The 21,015-nt window shown below is 39.5% G+C and overlaps 1 protein-coding gene across 11 annotated transcripts in view; it reads right to left on the reverse strand.

Annotated features, from left to right (window-relative positions):
- Nucleotides 1-21,015, reverse strand: part of CACNB2 (calcium voltage-gated channel auxiliary subunit beta 2) — a 316,687-nt gene that overhangs the window by 82,898 nt on the left and 212,774 nt on the right. For 9 of the 11 annotated variants that reach the window (XM_081143572.1, XM_081143574.1, XM_081143569.1 and 6 more), the window contains one exon: nt 17,332-17,451. In XM_081143572.1, coding sequence (XP_080999698.1) covers nt 17,332-17,451 — 120 coding nt within the window. Of the gene's footprint in view, nt 1-17,331; nt 17,452-18,280; nt 20,851-21,015 lie in introns of those variants that run through there. The other 2 variants (XM_081143570.1, XM_081143575.1) reach the window with 1 other exon arrangement.

Below are 21,015 nucleotides of genomic sequence, written 5' to 3' on the forward strand. Positions count from 1 at the left end.
AGAGGCACTTGAGTTGTAGAAGACATGAGAGATGCCATATTATTGCCCTACCACCAGCAGAAAGCATATGTACGGGCCTCAGCAGACAAAAGGTTTTCCAGGTACATTAGGCAGCAGTTTTCAGAGTGATTCAGGATCCCCTCGAAGTCCCTGAAATCCTTTTAGGGAGTCCTCCAGGTCAAAACTATTTTAACAGCCACACTCAGCTGTTATTTGTCTTTTCATACTTTCATTCTCTCATGATTGTACGGTGGAATTTTCCAGAAGCTACGTGACCAATAAGGACTTTATGGCTCTGACGGCTAAGGGGTTGTATGCTTGCGTATTTTAGTGTTTTAAATTTTTCTGTTTTAATTTCTAATGCAATAAATAGCAAATTATGTAACCCACATAAGCAAGAGCTCTCGGAGGTGTTCAATAATTGCTAAGAACGTAAAGCGGTCATGAAACCAAAAAGTTTGAGAAATGCTCTCTAACCTGTGTCCTAAGAACCACTCATCCTGTGCTTCAGGCAGCTGCAATGATCAGTGGCCATTTTCTGCGATTCCAGAAGATTCCGCCAAAGCTACTGGCCAACCTGAGAACTAGTAGCTTCCTTTGACTTTGTAGCTTCAGTTCCTTTAGGTTTTGTAAGCTGCTAATTCCCTGTATTAAATTCCTTCCTCCATGAAATATTTGAAGTGGTTGTTGTTTTCTTGACCAAACCATGAGACAGTTCAGCTGATGCTCAATACAAGATATGTGAATTTGTTTTTAATAAAACTTTAAAATCATATGATGTGGGAAATCTCTTCCCTACCATTACCCCCTACTCCCACTGTAAATTAGAAGAACCTACCCATAAACCATTTTCTATTCAAGTTGATGGCCCAAACTCTCAGTGTTCTATGTTTTAAAGCCATTATTTTATCTATATAAGCATGCTGTGTGCCCTTCAGAGAAAGCTCAAAATTAACTGATAAAGCTTCTTGTGGAGATGACTGTGAATGTTATAACACAGTTTGTTCTAACACAGTAGCTGTGTTCCAAGAAGTTCCATGTTATTAAAAAAAAAACTAAACATCTTATTACAGAAAATAGTTTTGATTGTTGGAAAAAAATATGAGGCTAGAAAGTTTCAAATTTGCCATAACAAATATATTTTTCCCTGTAGGTATTTACGTAATTCTAAAATTTTAACCATAAATATCACTTAGAAACCTATTATCTAGTTAACATCTTTTATTTGCACAAGAAAGGGCTTTTCTTTGCTTCTCAGGACCAGCTACAGAAGCACATATAGATTCATAGACATTGTTACCACTCTATGACCAGTTGTCTCATAAACCAATGCAATTCATATAAAGCTGCTGAGTTGCAGAAACAACAGCTATTTCTCTTATGAGCTTAGTCTTGGTCACCACAATGCACCAACAAAGAAGCGTCTGCACAAGGATGCTTAATCCATCACCTGGTTTCCACTAAAACTGAGTTATGAGAAATGCTGGGATATAAAATAGCCTAACTTTGTAAAAGAGAATTCAGTTGTTTCTAATTCAGTTACATTAAACTGCTTGCTGTTCCTAATACAAATCGTGCTCTCTTCTGCTCTGGGGAGCAAGCTGGTCCCCTTGCATAAAATCCCATCTTAATCATCTTTGTATCTATCCGCAGCACTGGCACCCCGCCTAGTACCTAACAGGCCCTCAAATAAATACACACACATGTGTATGTATATATGCATGTCTATGTACATATATCTTCATGAATAAGCAGTATTATCTACACAGTTACATTCTAATAAGGCCAAAAAGTAACAAACATGGCAACATGGAGTCCAAAGGGAAGAGATGCTTGGGCAGTGAAAGAGGGGTGAGACACATGTCATCTATCTATCGCCTCAATGGTGTAAAAACATGTATTTTGGTTGTACTCCCTGTTGCTTTTGAAATATACCACCAATGAATTTCTTCCTAGAGGCTTCTGAAATGCTGTTTTTGAACATTTATTTTTATATTTTAGTTTTTAGCAGTTGTATGGAGGTGTAAGTGCCGTACAATTACAAACACAGGGTGTAATTTGATCTTTTAACTTCTGTAACGAACTGTAACTTTCTTGACTGAATTAGAATATGTTTGCTCTTATACAATAGCCACAGGAAAAGGCAAAATAGGTCTTTTAGACAGTGTTGAGAAATTTATAAAAAAGAAATCAAGACCTACTTTAGGCATCAAAAGAAAAGCAGATTCATTCTATTCCCACAGCCAAAGGTGAACGGAGGGAGAAGGTAAACAAGCCGACATTTATTGCACAGTTGTTTGAAATATTATTGCATCTCAAAAAGGTAACATCTATATATTTTTTCTGTTTGACTTCATACATGTTATCTAAAATTTATAAGAGAAAGGTCCAATAATAGCCAATTCTGACCTGAAGAATACAGTGGGATGACATATCCAATATTTATTTTAAAACTACAGTAATTAAGTAGTATGGCACTGACACAGAAAAAGGAGCCCAGAAACAAACCTACTCATATGTAAGGTGGAGCAAAAAAAGCAAGTCACAAAAGAACACCTTAAGTGAATTCCACATAAATAATGGTTCTAAAACAACAATGAAGCGGTATGCTGTAAGGAATATAAACATATGTGGAAAGGCAAAATACAATGAAAAGGAAGGGAGTAAGAAACATTAAATTCAGTGAAAAAATCTCTGAGGGGAAGGAATAGCATTGGGAAGGGCAGCCTGGGAGCCTTCAAAGCTACCCAGATGCCTCTAGCTCAAATCAAGGCTGTGGGTGCATGGATTTTTCACTTTATTATTATAAATACTCTTTTATATGTATTAATTTATTGAAAAATATAATTGAGATGCTGGCATCCTATTTTTAATAAACTTTTTATTATGCTAGAATATATATTTATAGTCAACACCTGCAGAAAAATGCTCCTATTACATATCAGTCTTTAATGATAGTATATTTATTGGTATATAAGAGGCAACCTCTTTCCAATGATCACAAGGCCATGTAATTCTAGTTCTCTCTTGAGCTGTAGTCCCATGTTACAAAAACAAATGGAATGATCTGGTAGTCTGTGCCTAGGAATATATGAGCCACTTTACGACTTCTCCTCTTCACTACTTATTCCTAACGGGACCATAATCAAACTTCAAAAGGACCAAGACTCCTGAACATCTGTTTGTGGAATACACACAATGTGAATTTTATAGAGAGACCTCAATTTACCTGGGAGATACCTCGATTTATAATCTCATCTTTTTAGAACAGAGTAGCAACTCAGGACCTGGGCTAGAATGGACCTTTGCCCAGGGCAGGGAAAAGAAAGCCTGGGCAGCTGCCAGTCAGGAATGAGGCCTCGTGGAGGGGCCCCCCTTTCTTCTGCACAGACCACCCTGTTCAGATGTGGTTCCTACTAAATCTTCCCTCAGCTCAGGCCTGGGGTGGGAGGCCCTACTCTACCAAAGTTTTCTGAAAAGACTTCTTCATATCATCTCCACCAAAAACTATTCAATAATTATTTTCACTAAAAAATGCACTGAAGTAGTAACCAAAAGTCTTTCTACATATCACTTAGCATACTACATGGAGAGAGATAGAAGTAAACTCTATTCCCTGATTACTCTGCTCTGAGGCAACATGGTAGTGGTAGAGACAAGACATAACCTTATAAAATAGTTATTTACAAGATACAGTTGGCACAATATCATTATATCCAAAGGTTTAGGGGTCCAGTCATGGATTCCAGATCACTCAGCAGATTTGCGATTAATTCAATCCACAAATATGTATTACACCTCTACGAAGGAGTTAAATTTTAAGTGTCAACAGGATAAGTCTTTGTCCAAGTAGCTCCAAGTTTACATGTTTGGGGAGAGAAACATATAACCCAATATGGAATGCTAAGTGTGGTAAGGAGGGTGAACAAGTTGTATGGGGGCAGGTGACAAGTGGAGAAAGCGGGCGGGTTGGTGGGATAGAGTGACGGGCCAGATGAGAAAACACAGCTGCTGAATGACAGGGACATCTGAATGGAATCCTAAACCTTTGGGCAGGAAAAAGTCCTGCTGCTGGGTACAGTTAATATTTCATTTGTTTTTCCAGGAAGCCAGAAAGATGGCAGGAGGTTTCTAATTCAAGGAAAAAGGAAAATTAGGCAACAGATAGCTTTAGTGTTCTGCCACCTGTAGGCAGGATCCCCCTGTACAGCTGGTCAGCTCCTGGTCATCCAAGTCAGACAGACAATCTAGGCAAGACTACGCAGGAGTAAATATGTAGATTATACTTCAGCAATTTTCCACCGGTGTGCCACAATAATGTTTAAAACACACAATATCTGACTATTTAGTCAGGGCACTGACCTCTTTTCCTTAGTGTCAAATAAAAAACTGACAACAGCCAACACAACAATAGCCATCTGGTGTGAATGAATCAAAATTACACCTATTTTATTGTCAGATTGGCAAAAAATATATTTTTTGGTGTGCCTCAGAATTTTAGTAATAAGTTTATGTGCCATGAGATGAAAAAGGTTGAAAATCGCTGTTATACGCTACGGGCATTAATACAAGATAACTCAGAAGCTCAAGAGACCAGTACACCAACAGGCCCGTGGCCAGGTCAAACCTCAGAAAGATTAACTCCCACTATCTGCCGAACTTGAGAGGGTCTTTCAGTGCTGTTTGCTTTCTCACACAGGTCGCTGAAAAAATCGAAACAAAACAAAACATCGAAATCACTGAGCACTGACAACTGTTTAAACTAGAACACCCTTCACATATATATAGCACATGAAAGTATGCAGAGTGCTGTATATTTGCCCAACCTCTGCTTCCACACTAGACTAAACACTATCGCTAAAATGAGAACTTCAAGAAGAATTCATGTGGTAATCTGCTCAAGTATCTGAGAGCAAAGGAAAACTGTTTTCAGAACTGTCCCACAGTTCTTCAGACATCAGCTATTCTAATTGGAGGAAGGCTGAGATTCTTACAGATTCTTGTACTTTATAAACCCTTAGGGTACATGCATTTGACTCAGGGGTCTAGGAAGACCCTGGAAATATCAGTCAAGCTGTGTAGATGTGAGTTATTTCCCTGGAGAAGGCTCACAGACTTCATCATATATTCAAAGGCACTCAAGATCCAAAAACGATGAAGAACCACTGTTAACAAAAAAACGTAAGAAAAGTTTTCCATATTGGTCATGTTACAAAGAACATTTTTCAGCCAAGGAAAGAGCATATATATTTCAGGGAAATATAAAAAATTATTTCAAGAGCCAAGATTATTAGGTACCGTGTTTGCCTAACTCAAATGGATCCTTTTTCTTGGCCTAGAGTTAACAAGATTGGCTAAACTTTACTAATATCAAAATATTTTACATACATACAAATTTTGAGGAAAAAATCCCCTCGTATAAAGATACTACATTTTACCAGATTCCTGCTTTTTTATTTTACTAAGGAAATTTTTAAAAGTATAGGACTAGAAAAAAAGGGCTCATGTTTTATAAAACTAAGCTATTTAGGAAAAAATTTAAAGTATCATTTTGAGGTATAAATATGACTATGATTTGAAATTAAAAATCCTTTTCAGTTCTTGTATTCTAGAACCCAAATATCTTTGGATAGGGTCAAAATCACATGGATGTCAAACTAAATTCTAGGCTGAAGATGGCTGCACAGGTATAGAAACCTCAATTAGCAAACACTCAAAGATTAGGCCTTAGTTTTGTAGCAAAAGGTAAGTGATGGAATGATCATTTATTAATAAATTAAGCTTAAATAAAATAGTTAAGGTTGGGATCCATTAGCTGACTCTTAACTGCCACCTGTAAAATGCCAACTGAGAGTCAAACTATGTGGCAAGATTGACATAAAACATTGGGCAGTTCCTAAACCTTAGTGCATAGTCTATGATAGCTGGGGACCTGGGCCTCGGTGTGATCAACTTCTCTCTCTCATTTTAAAGTAAAGAGTAGAACAGATGGTATTGTACATTACCACATAGCTACCATTTAAATGTCCTCTTAGACTGAACTTCTGGAGACCAGGGACCAAGGCTTAATCATTTATATTCCCTAGCATCACACACACCACAAGGTAGGTAATCAAATGCAAGTGTGCTGAATGCCTAAATTTATCATGTGGACATTTTTATCTATTCAAAGGATTTCTATGCTCCATTGTGTGTCTATTACATGCCTTATTATATGCTTCAGACCACTCCAATTCACGGACCACAGCAAGTAGTGTATACCGTCGAAGATGTGCTATAATTCTGCGTGAATGGGTGTGAAACTGGGTTACCTTGTAAGAAAACTTGTAGCTTGACTTTCGTCTCTACGGAATGTAGGTTGCCTCAAATGTAAGGTTACAATTGGCCTAATAAATATTTCATGCAAGGATGACTATAGTTCCTCTAAGATGACAAAAGGAAGAGTCAAGTTGTTTAAAATCCAGGGAATAAATCTAGAAAGCTGAAAGACTGAAGACTTGACTGACTGTCCACATTTTTACCCAGCTCCTGCAAGACACACTTCCTGACCCAGTCTTGGGAGGGTAGGAGGACCATAGTATTTAGCCTCAGATTTCTAAGAACACTTTTTTTTGTTTTGTTTAAAAAGCAATGGGCATTAATCCTGCAAGTATAAGTAGAAAGAACTATTAAAACTCCCCAGAAAGAACTAGGGAATCACTAGAACATAAATAACTTTGACAGTTAATTGTGTGATTCATTTTCCTTTCTCAAACAGGATTTAGTTAAAATAAAACAAAACTTTTTTAAGCCACATAAATTTCTTTAAAACATCACTAAAGCAGTTTCCTAGTCTTTGTAACACCTTCTCATCTCTCTCTAGTCAATTATAACATCTCAATTTACTTTTTCGGCTGCCAGAATTTTTAGATAGTTCCTTTTCTCTTTTTTCCCCCCTTAGGAACAGAGAACACTTATAAAATCTCTTCTTAGATTGTTTCATTGTGATTTCAATCTTCTCTCCCTTGCCCTACTTAAACTCTGTTTCTTCAGCATTCTTCATTCAACCTATTTCCTAGGTGTTTGATTACTTTTCCATTTCTCTACGGGAAGATCTTACTCAAATAGTTTCAGGAACATGTCATTTGTATCTCCTTTTAACCAAGAATACAGTACCCACATACATCCTGAAAGCACCTTCCTTAACAGCTTATTAGGTTCAGGAAGTTTTATTTCAAGATTTTTGTTTAAATGATGTAAAAATGCACTCATTCCAAATCAGTGGTGTAAAGACCATAGTCTAAACTGAAAATGTGGGGGGAAAGGAGGAGTATTTTGCTTGTAAACTCCAGTAGTACTATCTAGACTCAATGGCAAAAAAATAGCAGAGGTGATGTTTTTACTTTTTAAATTGTTTCCATGGTTACCTTGCTTTTTTTTGCTTTTACCATTAAAAAAAATAAATGTTTTATTCCTTTAATCCTTCCTGAGCCTGACACAGAGGCAGCATGAGTGCATCACTCTCAGTTTACATCTAAGAGGGGTTCATTGATTAGGAGAAAGAACCTAAGGACAGAATCCTACCTGACAGAAGCCTGAGTCCTTGTCTTAATTCTGCCATTTAAGAGCTCAGTTGACCTTGGCAAGACCCTCCACTATCCACCATCAATTTCCTCATTCACAAAACGGGATAACTCCGCCGGCCCTCCCTTCCGCACCGGGCAGGTGCAAGGACCACGCACAGTAAATCAACGGGAAGTTACATACTGAGACACTGTACAAACATAAGCTATAATTACTACTTGCTGATGACACAGCTTAACAGGACCATGAAAATAAATCCAAGGTTAAAAAACAACAGTATGATTCACCATAGCCAAGAGGCGGAAGCGGCCCAAACGTCCATCCATTTTCTTCAATGGATAAAAGAAAAATGTGGTATCTCTATACAATGGAATATTATCCAGCCTTTACGAAAGAAGGAAATTCTGTCCCATGCTACAACATGGATGAACTTTGAGGACATTACGCTGAGTATAACAAACCAGTCACAAACGGGCCAAAAGGATTCCGTTAGGTGGGGTACCCAGAGTGGTCAAAATCATGGAAACAAAGTAGAATGGTGGTTGCCAGGGGTTGGGGGAGGGGGAATGGAGAGTTGTGGTTCAGTAGGTATAGTGGTCCAGTTTTGCAAGATAGAAAAAGTTCTAGAGAGATCTGTTGCTCGGCAATGTGAGCATAGTTAACACTACTAAACCGTACACTTCAGAATGCTGAGGGTAAAAAAAACCAAAACTTTAGTGTGGTTAGTGTAAGGTAGAATTAAGTGAGATTTAAACAAAATTAAACCAAAATAACAGCCTTTGTTCGATGCCTCAGTTAGCAATCCACCTTGCTAACCTTAAAGAAGCATGTTGCTGATTAGCAAAGGCTGTTCCTGCAGTGACAGTCCCGTATCAGGGGGGCAGCCCTAGGCCCACCGTCCTATTCCGCCTTCCAGCCCCCCTCCACCCCAGCAGCACTGAGGCCCTGCTCACCATCCCCACGGCACTGGGCCCACGCTGCTGCTAGTCTCTTATCCCGTCACTCTCAGTCCGCGACACACACTTCGGGCATCAACATTAGGCCATGAGCACTTGAGGGGAAAAACCACATCTAACACATCTTTAATTCCCCTTCCTTTAGCTCCCAGCTCCACAGCACAATACCACTCATCAAATGTTTGCTAACTGAATAAATTTCTCTTCCACAGTTTTCAACATCTGTCATTTAGCTATTGGTGGGGCAAAAACTGATGAGCAGGGAGAGGTTGACTGTTTTCAGCTGTGCGTACAGGTTTTGTGTGGCTCCCTGCCCCTATCTGGTAGAGAGAAAGGAGCGGGAGAATCATTTATAGCTGTGTTTATAATGATACAACAAAGTTGTTCAGTGATAGCTCTCTAAGAAAAAAGAAAAGCTTGAGCTGCAAAGTTTATAATAACTCTCCCCAATCCATTTATGGTTTTGAAACAGCCAGAAGTCTGCATTATGTTAACAGTCCTTATAAGGGTTTTTACCCAAGAGCGCAGTTTTAAGTGGGAGCAAGCCCCAGCCCTCTAGAACGTCCATTAATAAAAACCATAAACCCATTATAAGAGAATGTTAAGTCAGAATATTGGGTTCTCTTTAAAACATGTAAGTCTTGCCCATCAGAAACTTAAGACTTATTCGTAGGTAGACTGTCAAGATAAATATAACCATAAAGAAATCAAGAACAATATGTAATTTTATTCCTAAAATACCCAGGTATTACTCAGAAGGCAGCAGGTGAGAACAGCAAGAAAAAGTGTTAACTCGTTCCTGGTAACTGAGGCAGGAATCTGGACCAGGGAGATTAAGAAGTACAGAGCACTCCCTGACTCTCAGGTGAAAAAGTCTAGTTCAGGAGACAGGACATGTGCCTTAGTCTGAAGGATGGATGGGCCGCAATCTGACCCCACGAAGTGAGCTGTTGTGAAGATCAAGTGACAGAGTCAATGCCAGTCACATCCCACTCAGGTCAGCAGCCACTGGACACGACAGATCTGCCATACGACACTCACCACCGAGTTAGAAACAAGTAACTCAAATACGACAGTGACCGTAGGTAATAGTGTATGGCAACCATATACCACTCAAGAGGAAATGAAAACAGTGGTTTCATAACTTCTAAGGCGAACTCCCCGTTAGACACTGAACTTGAAGGCAGGAGCCTTGTGTTCCAGTTGCCTCTGCCCATCCCTGTCCCCCGCCTGGGAACCCTGAGCTTGACACATGCCAACGAACGCAATTACCACTGGAACGAGGTCGGAGCATCACAGACAACTTATCGAAAGGTGTAGCAACCAGCGTCCGCAGCAGAGATGGATCCGAATCCAGGTTTCCCTGGTTGAGTAACTGTGACGGAAAACACACGACTCCTGGCATCTAAAATATTTCCTATCTGACCCTCTACAGAAAAAACTGGCCAATCCCGAGCTTCAGGTTTGGGAAGATAAAGTCAACACTGACAGAAATACAAAAATGTAGAGAAGAAAGGGTTTGAAGGGAAGAAATGGGGAGCTCACTTTTAAGTGGGTGTCAGAACTGATGGAGATGCCAAAAGGGGGAAGAAGTGAGATGCTAACAATAGGGAGAGAGGTCGGGGCAGAGGCGCAGACACAAGTGGAGCCGTGAGACAGATGAGAGTGAAGGGAAAGATGGCAGCAGCTGACAGCTCGCCATGGAGGCGAAGCAATATATTCAGAGGAAAACTTACAGGGAAGTCCTAATAGATCAAATGAACGGAGAGAGCTGCTTTGGCTGAATTCAGAATGCACAGAACACATTCTGCTGGGCACCCCTTTGCCTCTGCAGCAATGCCTGAGGAGCCCATCAGGTTGACACCCAGGGCCTGCCCGAAGCAGTAAAAGCCAGCAGGTCAGGGCCTAAACGCTGGGCTGGACGGACTTCCACACTGCAGTGGGGGGGCCAAAGGCGGCACCGGGGAGACTGAAGAGGAACCACCCAGAAGCAGTAAACAGGCTCGTGCAGAAGCCAGCACCTGCAAGGCCAATGGACTTACCAGAGAAGGAAAGCGAGGCGGGGCTTACAGGGAAGTCAAGGGAATATTTAATAAAAAGGCCAATGAGCTTATTTAGAAAGTCACTGGAGACCTTCAGTAGGGAGACAGAGACAGAAATCAGTCGCTAGGAAGTGGGGAAGGCCTGGAATCGGGGGATAAAGCCTCAGGCAATTAAGCTTGACTTTAACAGGAAGGGAAAGGTGGGGTGAGAGGGAAGGCATGGTTATTTGTTTTAAAAAGTAAAAAGACATTTCTTCTTCCAAAGAGGTAAGAGAGAAACAAATGGATGTGGCAGATTATTTACAGAAAACGGCTGTAACAAGTCCCAGGATACCTTGGTAGTTCCCCCCACATGGACTATGAGCTTAGCCGCATGGCTTGCTTTGACCAACAGGACATTAGCACACGTGATACAAGAAGAGGCCTGAATATCACTCACTGTTCTCTCTTGACGCGCCTGTAACCCTGAGACCAGCATGAGGGTGAGCCAGCCAGCCTGCTGGGGGATCAGAGGCCACCCAGAGGAGAATGGGACACTCAAGCTGGCAGCTGCCAACCTGCAGACACATGCAAGAGGCCTTCCCAGGTCACCAGTTCACCTGCCAGCTGGCCACTGATGCATGGAAGAGAATTGTGACCCAAGTAAAAATGGTGGTGACTTTGAGCCAATAAACTGAGAGCAGTCTGTTCTGTAGCAAAAGCTAACTGAGAAGGAGTGAGGATTTTTCTGATGTAAAAGATGGTATAGGAATCAATGCTGTAGGTACCGTCTCTAATGAGCAGTAGTCACACAACAAGTGTTGTTATTGTTCTTTCTATAATTGTCAACTAACACTGGAGATAATTGGATTCTTATGAGTTAACATAGAAGCAAACCCAGGTCTATGGGGCTTTCGCACACTCTTTATTTCTTACAGTTAGAAATGATGTAATCTAAGCTAGTGTGTATTTGAACAATAAACTAACCCATGCTGCTAGAAGTTAGAGATATTTAGCCAGTTTTGTAATTCTATTTTGTATGCTATGAGCAGAAGAGAACTGACAATTTTTCAATGCAAAAGTTAAAAGACAGCATTGAAATCAATGACGGAAAACTAATGTTAGCCTAAAATATTTTCTTAAGAATGTCTGCCATACTTTGTGTTTTCTATTATGAGATTTCTCTGCTAGATTTTATCTCTTACCAATTAAATGCATTTTTGTCCTATGAGCCGCCATTTACTTTAATACATGTTCTTTAGATTCTCTCCAACAGTGTATCTTATAGGTTGAAGAAAGTATGCAATACAGACATAAAACATATACTTCTCTCCTACTTCCCACATAATTTTCTAAAGAAGACCCATTTGTAAAAACATATTTAACATTTTTGGAAATAAAAAAATTCACCTTTGAGTTGAAGGTGAACAAACACATTAATGTTTCTTCTTTCTTCTGAAAAGGCTACTTAGGGGAATATTTCCCATTGAGTAGGATTTTCCCCATGTCATATTATGAGAAACATTTTCTCTTTCATAGTATGTTTATTAATAAACATGGGAAATAAAACATGGTCAACTGAACATATGCTACCTCTTGAAAAATATTTTTTTTCAAAAAGTATAGACCCACAGATATGAAGAACAGAAAATGAGAGTAGATCAAAATCTCAGATAAAGAAAACGACAGACAGTGGTAATTAACAGAGGAGAAAGAGTGAGAATGTAAAATACCAGATCAGGGACCCCTCTCTGGGGACACTGACCAGACTGAAAGAAAAGACACCCCCAACTAGTTACCCTGTAAAAGACTAACAGTCAAGAAGCTTTGTCATCGCGCTTAGAGCTGCTAGTCGGCTTTACAATGCCTTGCTCTGATTTTACAAATGGACAGCCAGAAATTAAACCTCTGAAAAAGTTTCCAGTATGTAAAAATAAAATAAAATTTTTGAAGTTTAAAAATAGGAACAGTCCAGAAATCTTTTAAAAACTCTTAAGAGGTATAAGAGAAAATATTATACCCATGGAATAAGAACAGGAATCTATAAAAGCAGAGATGAGAAGCAAGTTCTTGGAAATTAGAAATTTTCAGTAAGAAAAATTCCAATAGATGGGTTAGAAGTAGAGAAAAACTCAAAGTAGAACAAAAAGACAGAGGTACGAGTACAGAAAAAATGAGGAGAGAAGCAGCTCTAATCAACCCTCTGACAAAGTAGAGAACCAGAAAGAGGAAAATACAGTGGGGGGGGGGGGGGGAGTCACTTTCCAGAACAACTGAAGTGACTGGCCCTTCACAATGAACTTGCATATGAGAAGCCAGGCACAACAAATCAGAAGACCCACACCAATGTGCAATTTCAAAATACCAAAGGAAGAGCAGCTCTCAGTATATTATAAAAAATTTCAAAGCCACATTCAAGGACTAAATGACATCAGCAAACATATCAACAGAGCTAGAGCTAGAAGACAAAATAATGTCTTTAAATCTCTGGAGGAAAATATTTTTCATACATGAATACTATACCCAGCCAAAATACTAATTAAATGTGAGGCTAGAATAAACACATTTTCAAGTTGGCAAGATCTCAACAAAGTAACCTTTCTCTGGAAGATTCCATATTTTCTTGCTGCCAAGCATTTCCTTACGTTGGCCTTTACTTACATTACTTACTAGGCCTTGGGCGCATTTCCCTCTTCCCCATTCCCCACTTTCTACTTCATAAGGTAAACTCCATCTGTCCATCCTGTAAGGTCTAGTTTTAAATCACCTCCTCCAAGAAGGATTTTCTGTTCCTGCCAGCAGGGTGCAGTATTTTCCTCCGAAGCTCACAGATGTCTCCACTCAAGCTAAGGTACTTCTGTTTTACCTCTAATTAGCATTATTTAAGGCCAAACTCTTCTTCCTAAACCAACAGTAGCGATTTTCTGCAGCCAAAGGTCCGCCCGTTTCTTCTTTGTGGCTCTGTCTTTTCAGTCCCTCTATTCAGTAACTGTGACTAATGCAAGTTCTTTCATAGCAAATATCCACTGATAAGAGAACAATGGACTTTAATGTTAATTCATCGTACAAAGAATATAGCTCAGAACCTATTTCACCTCTGAACCAATCCCTTCCACATCTAGACTTCCCATCTGAGTTTAGGGTAGAAAGGACCATTTTGGGGGAGGGAGAAAAGAAAAAGAGAAATCATTCTTTCAGTTAAGAAAAGATGATCTTATGACCCAGCAACTTCACTCCTAGATAAACATATACAAGAAATGAAAACATACGTTCACGCAAAAACCTATACACAAATGCTCATAGCAGCATTATTTACAATGACTAAAAGATGGAAACAACCCAGATGTCCACCTACTGATAAATGAATAAATGAAATGCGATACATCCATACAAGGGAATATTATCTGACAATAAAAAAGAATGAGGTACTGATACATGCTAGAGCATGGATGAATGCTGGAAACACTATGTAGGTGGAAGGTGCCAGTCACAACAGGGCCACCTACTGTATAATTCCACTTATATGGACTATTCAGAATAGACAAATCTGTAGAGATAAAGTTGAATAGTAGACGCCTAGGGCTAAGTTGGTTGGAAAAAATGGGAGAGTGACTTAATTTAAAATATGATATTTCACTGGGGGAGGGGCAGGTCATGAAAATGTTTTAAAATTTATCATAGTAATGGTTGCACAACCCTGTGAATGTACTAAAAAGGGAATCATGTACCTTGAATGAGTGAATTATATCTCAAGTTGTTTTTTAAAAAAGATCAACTTGGGGATAAATTAAACACATATTATTTGTCTTTAAGGCAGAATCAAAGAGCACCAGCTGAAATAAGGCAAGATATGCAAAGTATGGCAAAATTGAACAGGAGCAAAATGTGCTTTTGGATCGGAAAACGCCAAGTTAAAAACAAACAAACATGTCATGCTAGTTGATATTTATTTGCCTCAAATTAATATAGAATCTGTTCACTGTAAAGTTTACTAGTTTGAGAGGAGCTATAACAAAGTGTAGTGAAAAGAACTGGGTTTTACTGGAAGCACAGAGTGCCTGGTTATATAAACTTTTGTAGGTCAGTTAATTCTCTAGTTTCACTGCTTGCCAATCAAGTTATTTCACAGGTGTATTCTTAAGGCAATTAATGGGTAATGCAGTTCATATTTATAGCGGGTCAGGATCTGCAAGTACTGCTGAGGTTTATCCCAGGCATTCACACAGACCTACTGGGCGTGATCTGCAAGGTGAATTAAGGCATCCACTTACAAAATCTTTCTGCTTGAGAGATGCTATGATGATTACAAAATACATCTATAAAACTTTTGATTCTTTGAAAATGGATGTGCAGTGTTTTAAACTATTTAAAATTAAATGAAGAATTCATATTATTTTTCAACTTTAAGGCTTCCTTTGGAAATAGGTCTCAAAAAAGGTATAATGATATAAAGGCATGGTAGAGGGGAACAGAGAAAAATAATCTAATGAATGAGCCATCTACAATCCCTCTCTGCATTCCTTCTTCAAGGGTACTGAAATTAATAAACCAGATTTACCAAACCATGATTTTAACATAAAGTAAACTTAAATCCTAGTCTGATCTTCTTTCAGAACATATTAAAATTCACATTTACCCTAATGTAACTCCTCTGAATACATCAAAGTTTTAAGATATTGATCTAATTTTCAGGAAGAAAAATGGATGTAAATAAACTATGTTCACTAAACATACTAAGTAGCTCTTCAATTATTTTTGCCTTTGTTTTAAATTCTCTTCATTTTCTTTCATCTTCTACATTATTTGTAACTATAAACATTTTTGTCTGTATGACAACATGAACCTGGCTTGTTTTAGGATCAATACTTTGATCCATGTTGGTGTGAAAGATATTTAAAAGCTTAACTCAGGACTTACAGCAGTCATGGACCGATCAGACAACTGGAGACTTTGCAAACCAAACCTGTAAGACCTTGGTTTGTATGGTGATGTGGTGTAAACCTGAGAAACTGTTTAATTTTAGTATGTGAAAATCACATGAATAAATTAGTGCAACTAAAACACTTTTTGTTTCTGGAATACAAACATTTTTTTTCTTGGCTTCTCTCTTTGCACCCTGGTACAAAATGTAGAACGTAGAATTCAGCTTCTAAATTGCAATGTTGACTAGCTACACTGCAAACCTGTGGCAATTAAATTCACTAGAGTCCATTTGTTATTTAATTTTCTTCACTGTTTGATTTCATCTTCATAATTTTTTACTGTAATAAGAACACTTAACAAGAGATCTACCCTTTTAACCAACGTTTAGGTGCACAGTATGGCACTGCTAACGACAGGCGCGGTGCGGTGCAGCAGATCTCTAGACCTCAGTCATCTGGCCTAAACTTCATGTCTATTGAATAGCAACTCACCGTTTCCTCCTCCCCCAGATCCTGGCAACCATCACTCTACTCTCTGCTATGAGTCTACTTTAGATACCTCATGAGTGGACTCACACGGCGTTTGTCCTTCTTTGACTGGCTCATTTCACTGAGCATAACGTCCTCCAGTTTCATCCATGTTGTCACAACATAATGTTTTAAATGATTAACTCCGGTAGAGCAGATGAGCTGATAGCAACTGGCCGCACCCAGCCTCAGCAGCCCCCTGCTCCTGCGGGCTGTGTTACAGTCAAGGCCCCAGCACCCCTGGAGATGGCTTCCCTGCCGCTGAGGTGAGGACGCTGTTTTGATGTATGGGAACACTGCTTTTTTAAGGGTCATGGCCTCCTGGCAGTTCCTCTGTCAACTGCCATGGCAGCTGTGCTCGAGGTCAGGAAATTACATAAGGACTGTCCACGCTTTCAAACCAGAATCTCCAGGCCACGATTCCCATAGCAACACACCGAGATTTTACTTATCTCGGAGATGCAGCAGCAGCAGCAGGAGTCTAATGTTACCCTCGATTTTTTAGCAAGGTCAACACAGTACTTGTTTTCAAAGCAGTAATTTTTTTTTCAAAAGAAAACCAACTGTGTTCAAATATGTTCATTTAAAAGTTACAGAGTATTACACACACCAAGGTACCTTAAAACCGAACAGCAATCTGTGCTTTAGAAATAGCGGCTCCTCAAATGACTACATGGGAAAAAGAATTCACATCGTGACAATCAGTGAAACCTAATATAATCTCAGCTAAATTCTGTATATTTCATATCTGATTTCCAGTCACCCTTCCACATACATATATATGCACTTTACTATTATGGTATGGAGAAGAAATGCCCCGAGGGAAGAAACATTTTCAATTAATAAAATCCTTTGTGGCTTTATTTTTTTAAAAATATAATATGATCCATTTTTTAAATCTAAGAAAATACTATTATAAAGCACCTATGGAGTAAAATTGCGGGGTAAGATTATTCAAGTAAATACCAAAATAAACATTAACTTGAAGAACAGAGAAATGGTTTGCTGGAAAAATAAAGTAAAATCATTTTGATATTAGATACAGTTTTTTCTTTTTGAATAATCGGAGATCCTTTTGTGTGTCTCAATAAACCATCTCCCATGGAAACATGTTGCTTGGATTATAAAATAACATAAAAGGCAAGACCACTCTTATATATCACACCTCCTTTTTCTACCAAGGGAAGAAAATAAGCTCATTTCTTGTACCTCTTTTAAACCAGACAATGAAATACTGTAAGAATCCAAACATACATTTTAGGAGAAACTTCCACAGGTGGTCCATCATGGGCTCAGCACAACTGGCAGAGAAAGGGCTTGGCAGGGAAAAAAGGATTTTACCTTTGCTTTTTCCAACTGGGCCTGGGCCTGTCGCTCTGCTTCTCTGCGCACTGCCTCCCGATCTTCCTCCAAAGACACATCTGAATCAGATGGACGGCTGGTGTAGGAGTCTGCCGAACCCTGGAAAGGAAAATTTACATTTTAAAATAGATTCTATCTATGACATTTGCATTGGAAATGTTTCACTGACACCACAGTTAGCTTCCTAGATTTTGCTACAAGTTCCTGAAAAGAGTAGAAAATAATCCATCTCATGGCAAACCACCTAGACAAACCATGCTCTGGTTTGCAGACCATTCACTGGGTAGCTGTACCTACCAAGTTACCATTTCCTTCCCAAGCCTTATGTTCCAATTACTGTCCTTTCTGGAAGCCAGAACAAGTTCTTTTATAATTAAACCAGCTCCGTGGTGCAGTGCAGTGCTGAAGGGCACAGATGGGTTTCAAGGATAGCTTCAAAAACAATCTACACTGTAGCTAAAGCAAGTCTTTACACCTAGAAAGACGACACTGCTAATAAAAAACATACAGAAAAGTCACACGAGTTATAAACTTGAACTCTCCAAAATGCCTCTGCCGGGAGCTGACTCCCACTGCCACCTTAAGCATCCCTTTGCGCCTGTTTACTCACCCGACACCGTCTCTGCCCAAACTGCAAGACAACAGCAGTCAGCTCCCCTCCATCTACAAGCAACACATTGTTTTCAATACCTTTAAATAGATGTTAACAAAACCCGGCTACAGAAAACACCTGCCTGGGATGGCTCCTTTGGCAGTAAATCATGACACAGGGAAAGGAGCTCAGAAAATTACAGGACTTTCCCTGGCTCCCTCCTCCTGCAATCAGGATCGCATTACTAAATAAAGGAGCCCGTGCCAGCACTCGCTCCAATCATCACAGAAGCAAAGGCAAAACAACGTCTCCCCGATCGAAAGCCCTGGAGCTTACACAGATATCCGAATTCTTCAGCCTTCCTCCCTTGGCTCTTTTCAGCAGCCTGATCCAGGTGGCCTTCATGAGCCAGACGGCGCCTCTCGCATCCGCAGCTGCAGCCCCGGGCACAGATCGTCAGCGCGCGCTGAGCCCTGCAGAGCCCCCTCCGCTCTTTCTCCATCCATGCTCCGGGCAAGCCCCTCGTCTCGGTCCCCTTCTGCCTCCGGGGCTCTCAGCCCTGACCCCGGAGGACTCCAATCCGCGGAGATTCTTATTTTCCCATTTCCGATGGGAAGAACAAACACTCGAATGCTTTACGTGGCTTTAAAAAAATAACACTTCAAGTGCGTTCAAAGACGGGCACCAACTCGTTCTAAAGTTAAACGTATCTTGCTACCCTGAATATTCTCTAACCTGCTCTTAGACTGTTCATGGAAATGAGTCGTAAGAGAACCTTTAAAAAAACACACCACACACAACAAAAAACGTAGTGCCAAACGTATGCAGTGACATTTGCCAGTGCAAAGTTCAAGCCTTATCTTCAGAGATCTGGAGGGGGCGGGCAGGAGGCACTCACCGCACTGGGCATGCTCCATAGGTAGCCTTTCACGCGGACGCTCGCATCACACACTCGGTTAGTCTGTGTCAAATTGCCATTTGCATCCGAAGTGTAAACAGCTGGAAAGGCTTTTGGTTCTATAGTAACAGGCACAAGGTCTGTTTGTCATGTTTACGTTTCAGATAAAACATTCTCTCAAAAACACAGCATGTCATCTTTTCATGTAATGATCCCTTTCCATTACCCTGCTGACAGCAAGTCTATCCTATGCCATAAGACAACTCATAGATGATATTATATACATTACTGGACAACAAAAATCAAATAATGCTCAACCACCACGGTAGCATACAGCTCTTGATTGCTTCTGACTTCCCAAACAAGATGCAAGGAAGAAATTTTCCCATTTAATTAGGACATGAAAGTAATCACAGCTCCAAGCGATGAGTTTAACCGAGCTCAAAATGACTGTGAACTGCTTCTCCAACTGAGAAACTACCACTTGAAATAAAGTCACTGGAATACGTAACAGTGTGAATTGTTATAACAATAATGATGAAGACAATTCAAAGCTTGGTTGGTTTATTAGCTCGAGTTAGGACACATGGAACAATTTAGCCCAAATTTTTCTTCTAAGTAAGACAATTGAGGTTTGAAAAGGAAATACACTTAAGATATTAATATCCTGTATGAGTGGAACTGCATTTTTAAAGTTTATTTGTTAAGAAATATAACTTTCAGGTTTCTTAAAGTAAACAAAATTCTATCACTGCATTCTAACCTACATTTCTGTTTGAGTGTGGTGAGGGAATTACTTAAGTTTTATGTAAATGAAAGAAAGCTATTCTTAGGAATTTCTCCCCTTTCTTCCCTTCCTTTCCTCTTTCATCCTTTCAACTCTGGGCTAAGACTCGTCCTCATGACAATGTTAGAAAATACAGTAGAGTAGGGGTTTTAGAATAGAAGTAATGCACTGAATGCATCTTAATTGTGGTATCACTACAAAAATTAATACTGAAAACATTATTTATATTATTAAGTGAATGTTAAATTCATAAAGGATACAAAATACATTCCATTTTTTTTGTTCAACTAAAATTCTCAAGGGAGATATGAGTCTTTCTACACAGACACACATGCTAGGGGATTCCTCATCTTCCCAGAACGCTCCCTACAGCAGGGGGTAGCACAGGAGAAAATCACCAAGTAGCACAATTATGCCCCATAAAGGGCTCAGGGCCCACTGTCACCGTGCTGGCATTTTAGACCCAATCACCCTGCGAAAGTTTCAGGTCACACCTCAGTGAGGCCACGTTTCTGTCATATAGAAGCCCATAATGAGAGGAAGAGTATTAACACACACAATGTATGTGGTTTTTCCCTTTTAAACAAAATACGATTTAAAAAGTCCTTTGCTAATAATCAGATGTAGCTTTTAATTGCACAGTCATTTTGAGACCTGTTTCCAGGTTTAAATAAGTAAGCAGTTAAAAAAAACACACACACAAGAAACCTCTACATTGACTTTTGGCAATGATCTTTTGAATATCTGCAACACTATATCAACCCTTACCTATTTTACAATATGAAATATAGCTATGAACTGTAGCTTATGAACTGTTTAGTGGAGCTTACAGAAGGAGCCACATTATTTTCACACCTTGTACCTGTAATAGTACACACTTTCAAAATATTTTTCATTATAGAAGTTACATGTACCCATTGTCGAAAGAGAGAGAGAGAAATGAGGTCACCTCATATCCTCCCACCAAAGAGAGCCCCTATTAAATAGTAGCACGTTGTAGTCTCCACAGTTCCTACAATTTTGAAAGTCACCCTCCCAACATGTGCTTTACAATTAATCTCCTTCCTTCTGGGAGTGTGGGTATGTGCAGCTAGAAGTGATATATCTAATTAAGCTTTGCCTTTGGTACCATATGGACTTTCTGGGTCATTCTGCCTCAAGTTGTCTTTAGTTGGGAACAGCTGGCAATCATTTCCATTAACTCCAGAACAGGTTCATTACAAGATGTACCTTTGATCTCTCGAGTTCCTACAATGTGATTAACTCGTCTTTGGTAGCATTTGTCCTTGCAGGTACATGTTCAGCTACCCACATTTTCTTTTCTACATCTTAATGTTCTCATTCCTCACTGTACAGTTCCAAATACAATGAGTACCTAAGGTCTAC

This window comes from Miniopterus schreibersii, assembly GCF_964146895.1.
Source record: "Miniopterus schreibersii genome assembly, chromosome: 1".
In the NCBI taxonomy this organism is placed as follows: domain Eukaryota; kingdom Metazoa; phylum Chordata; class Mammalia; order Chiroptera; family Miniopteridae; genus Miniopterus; species Miniopterus schreibersii.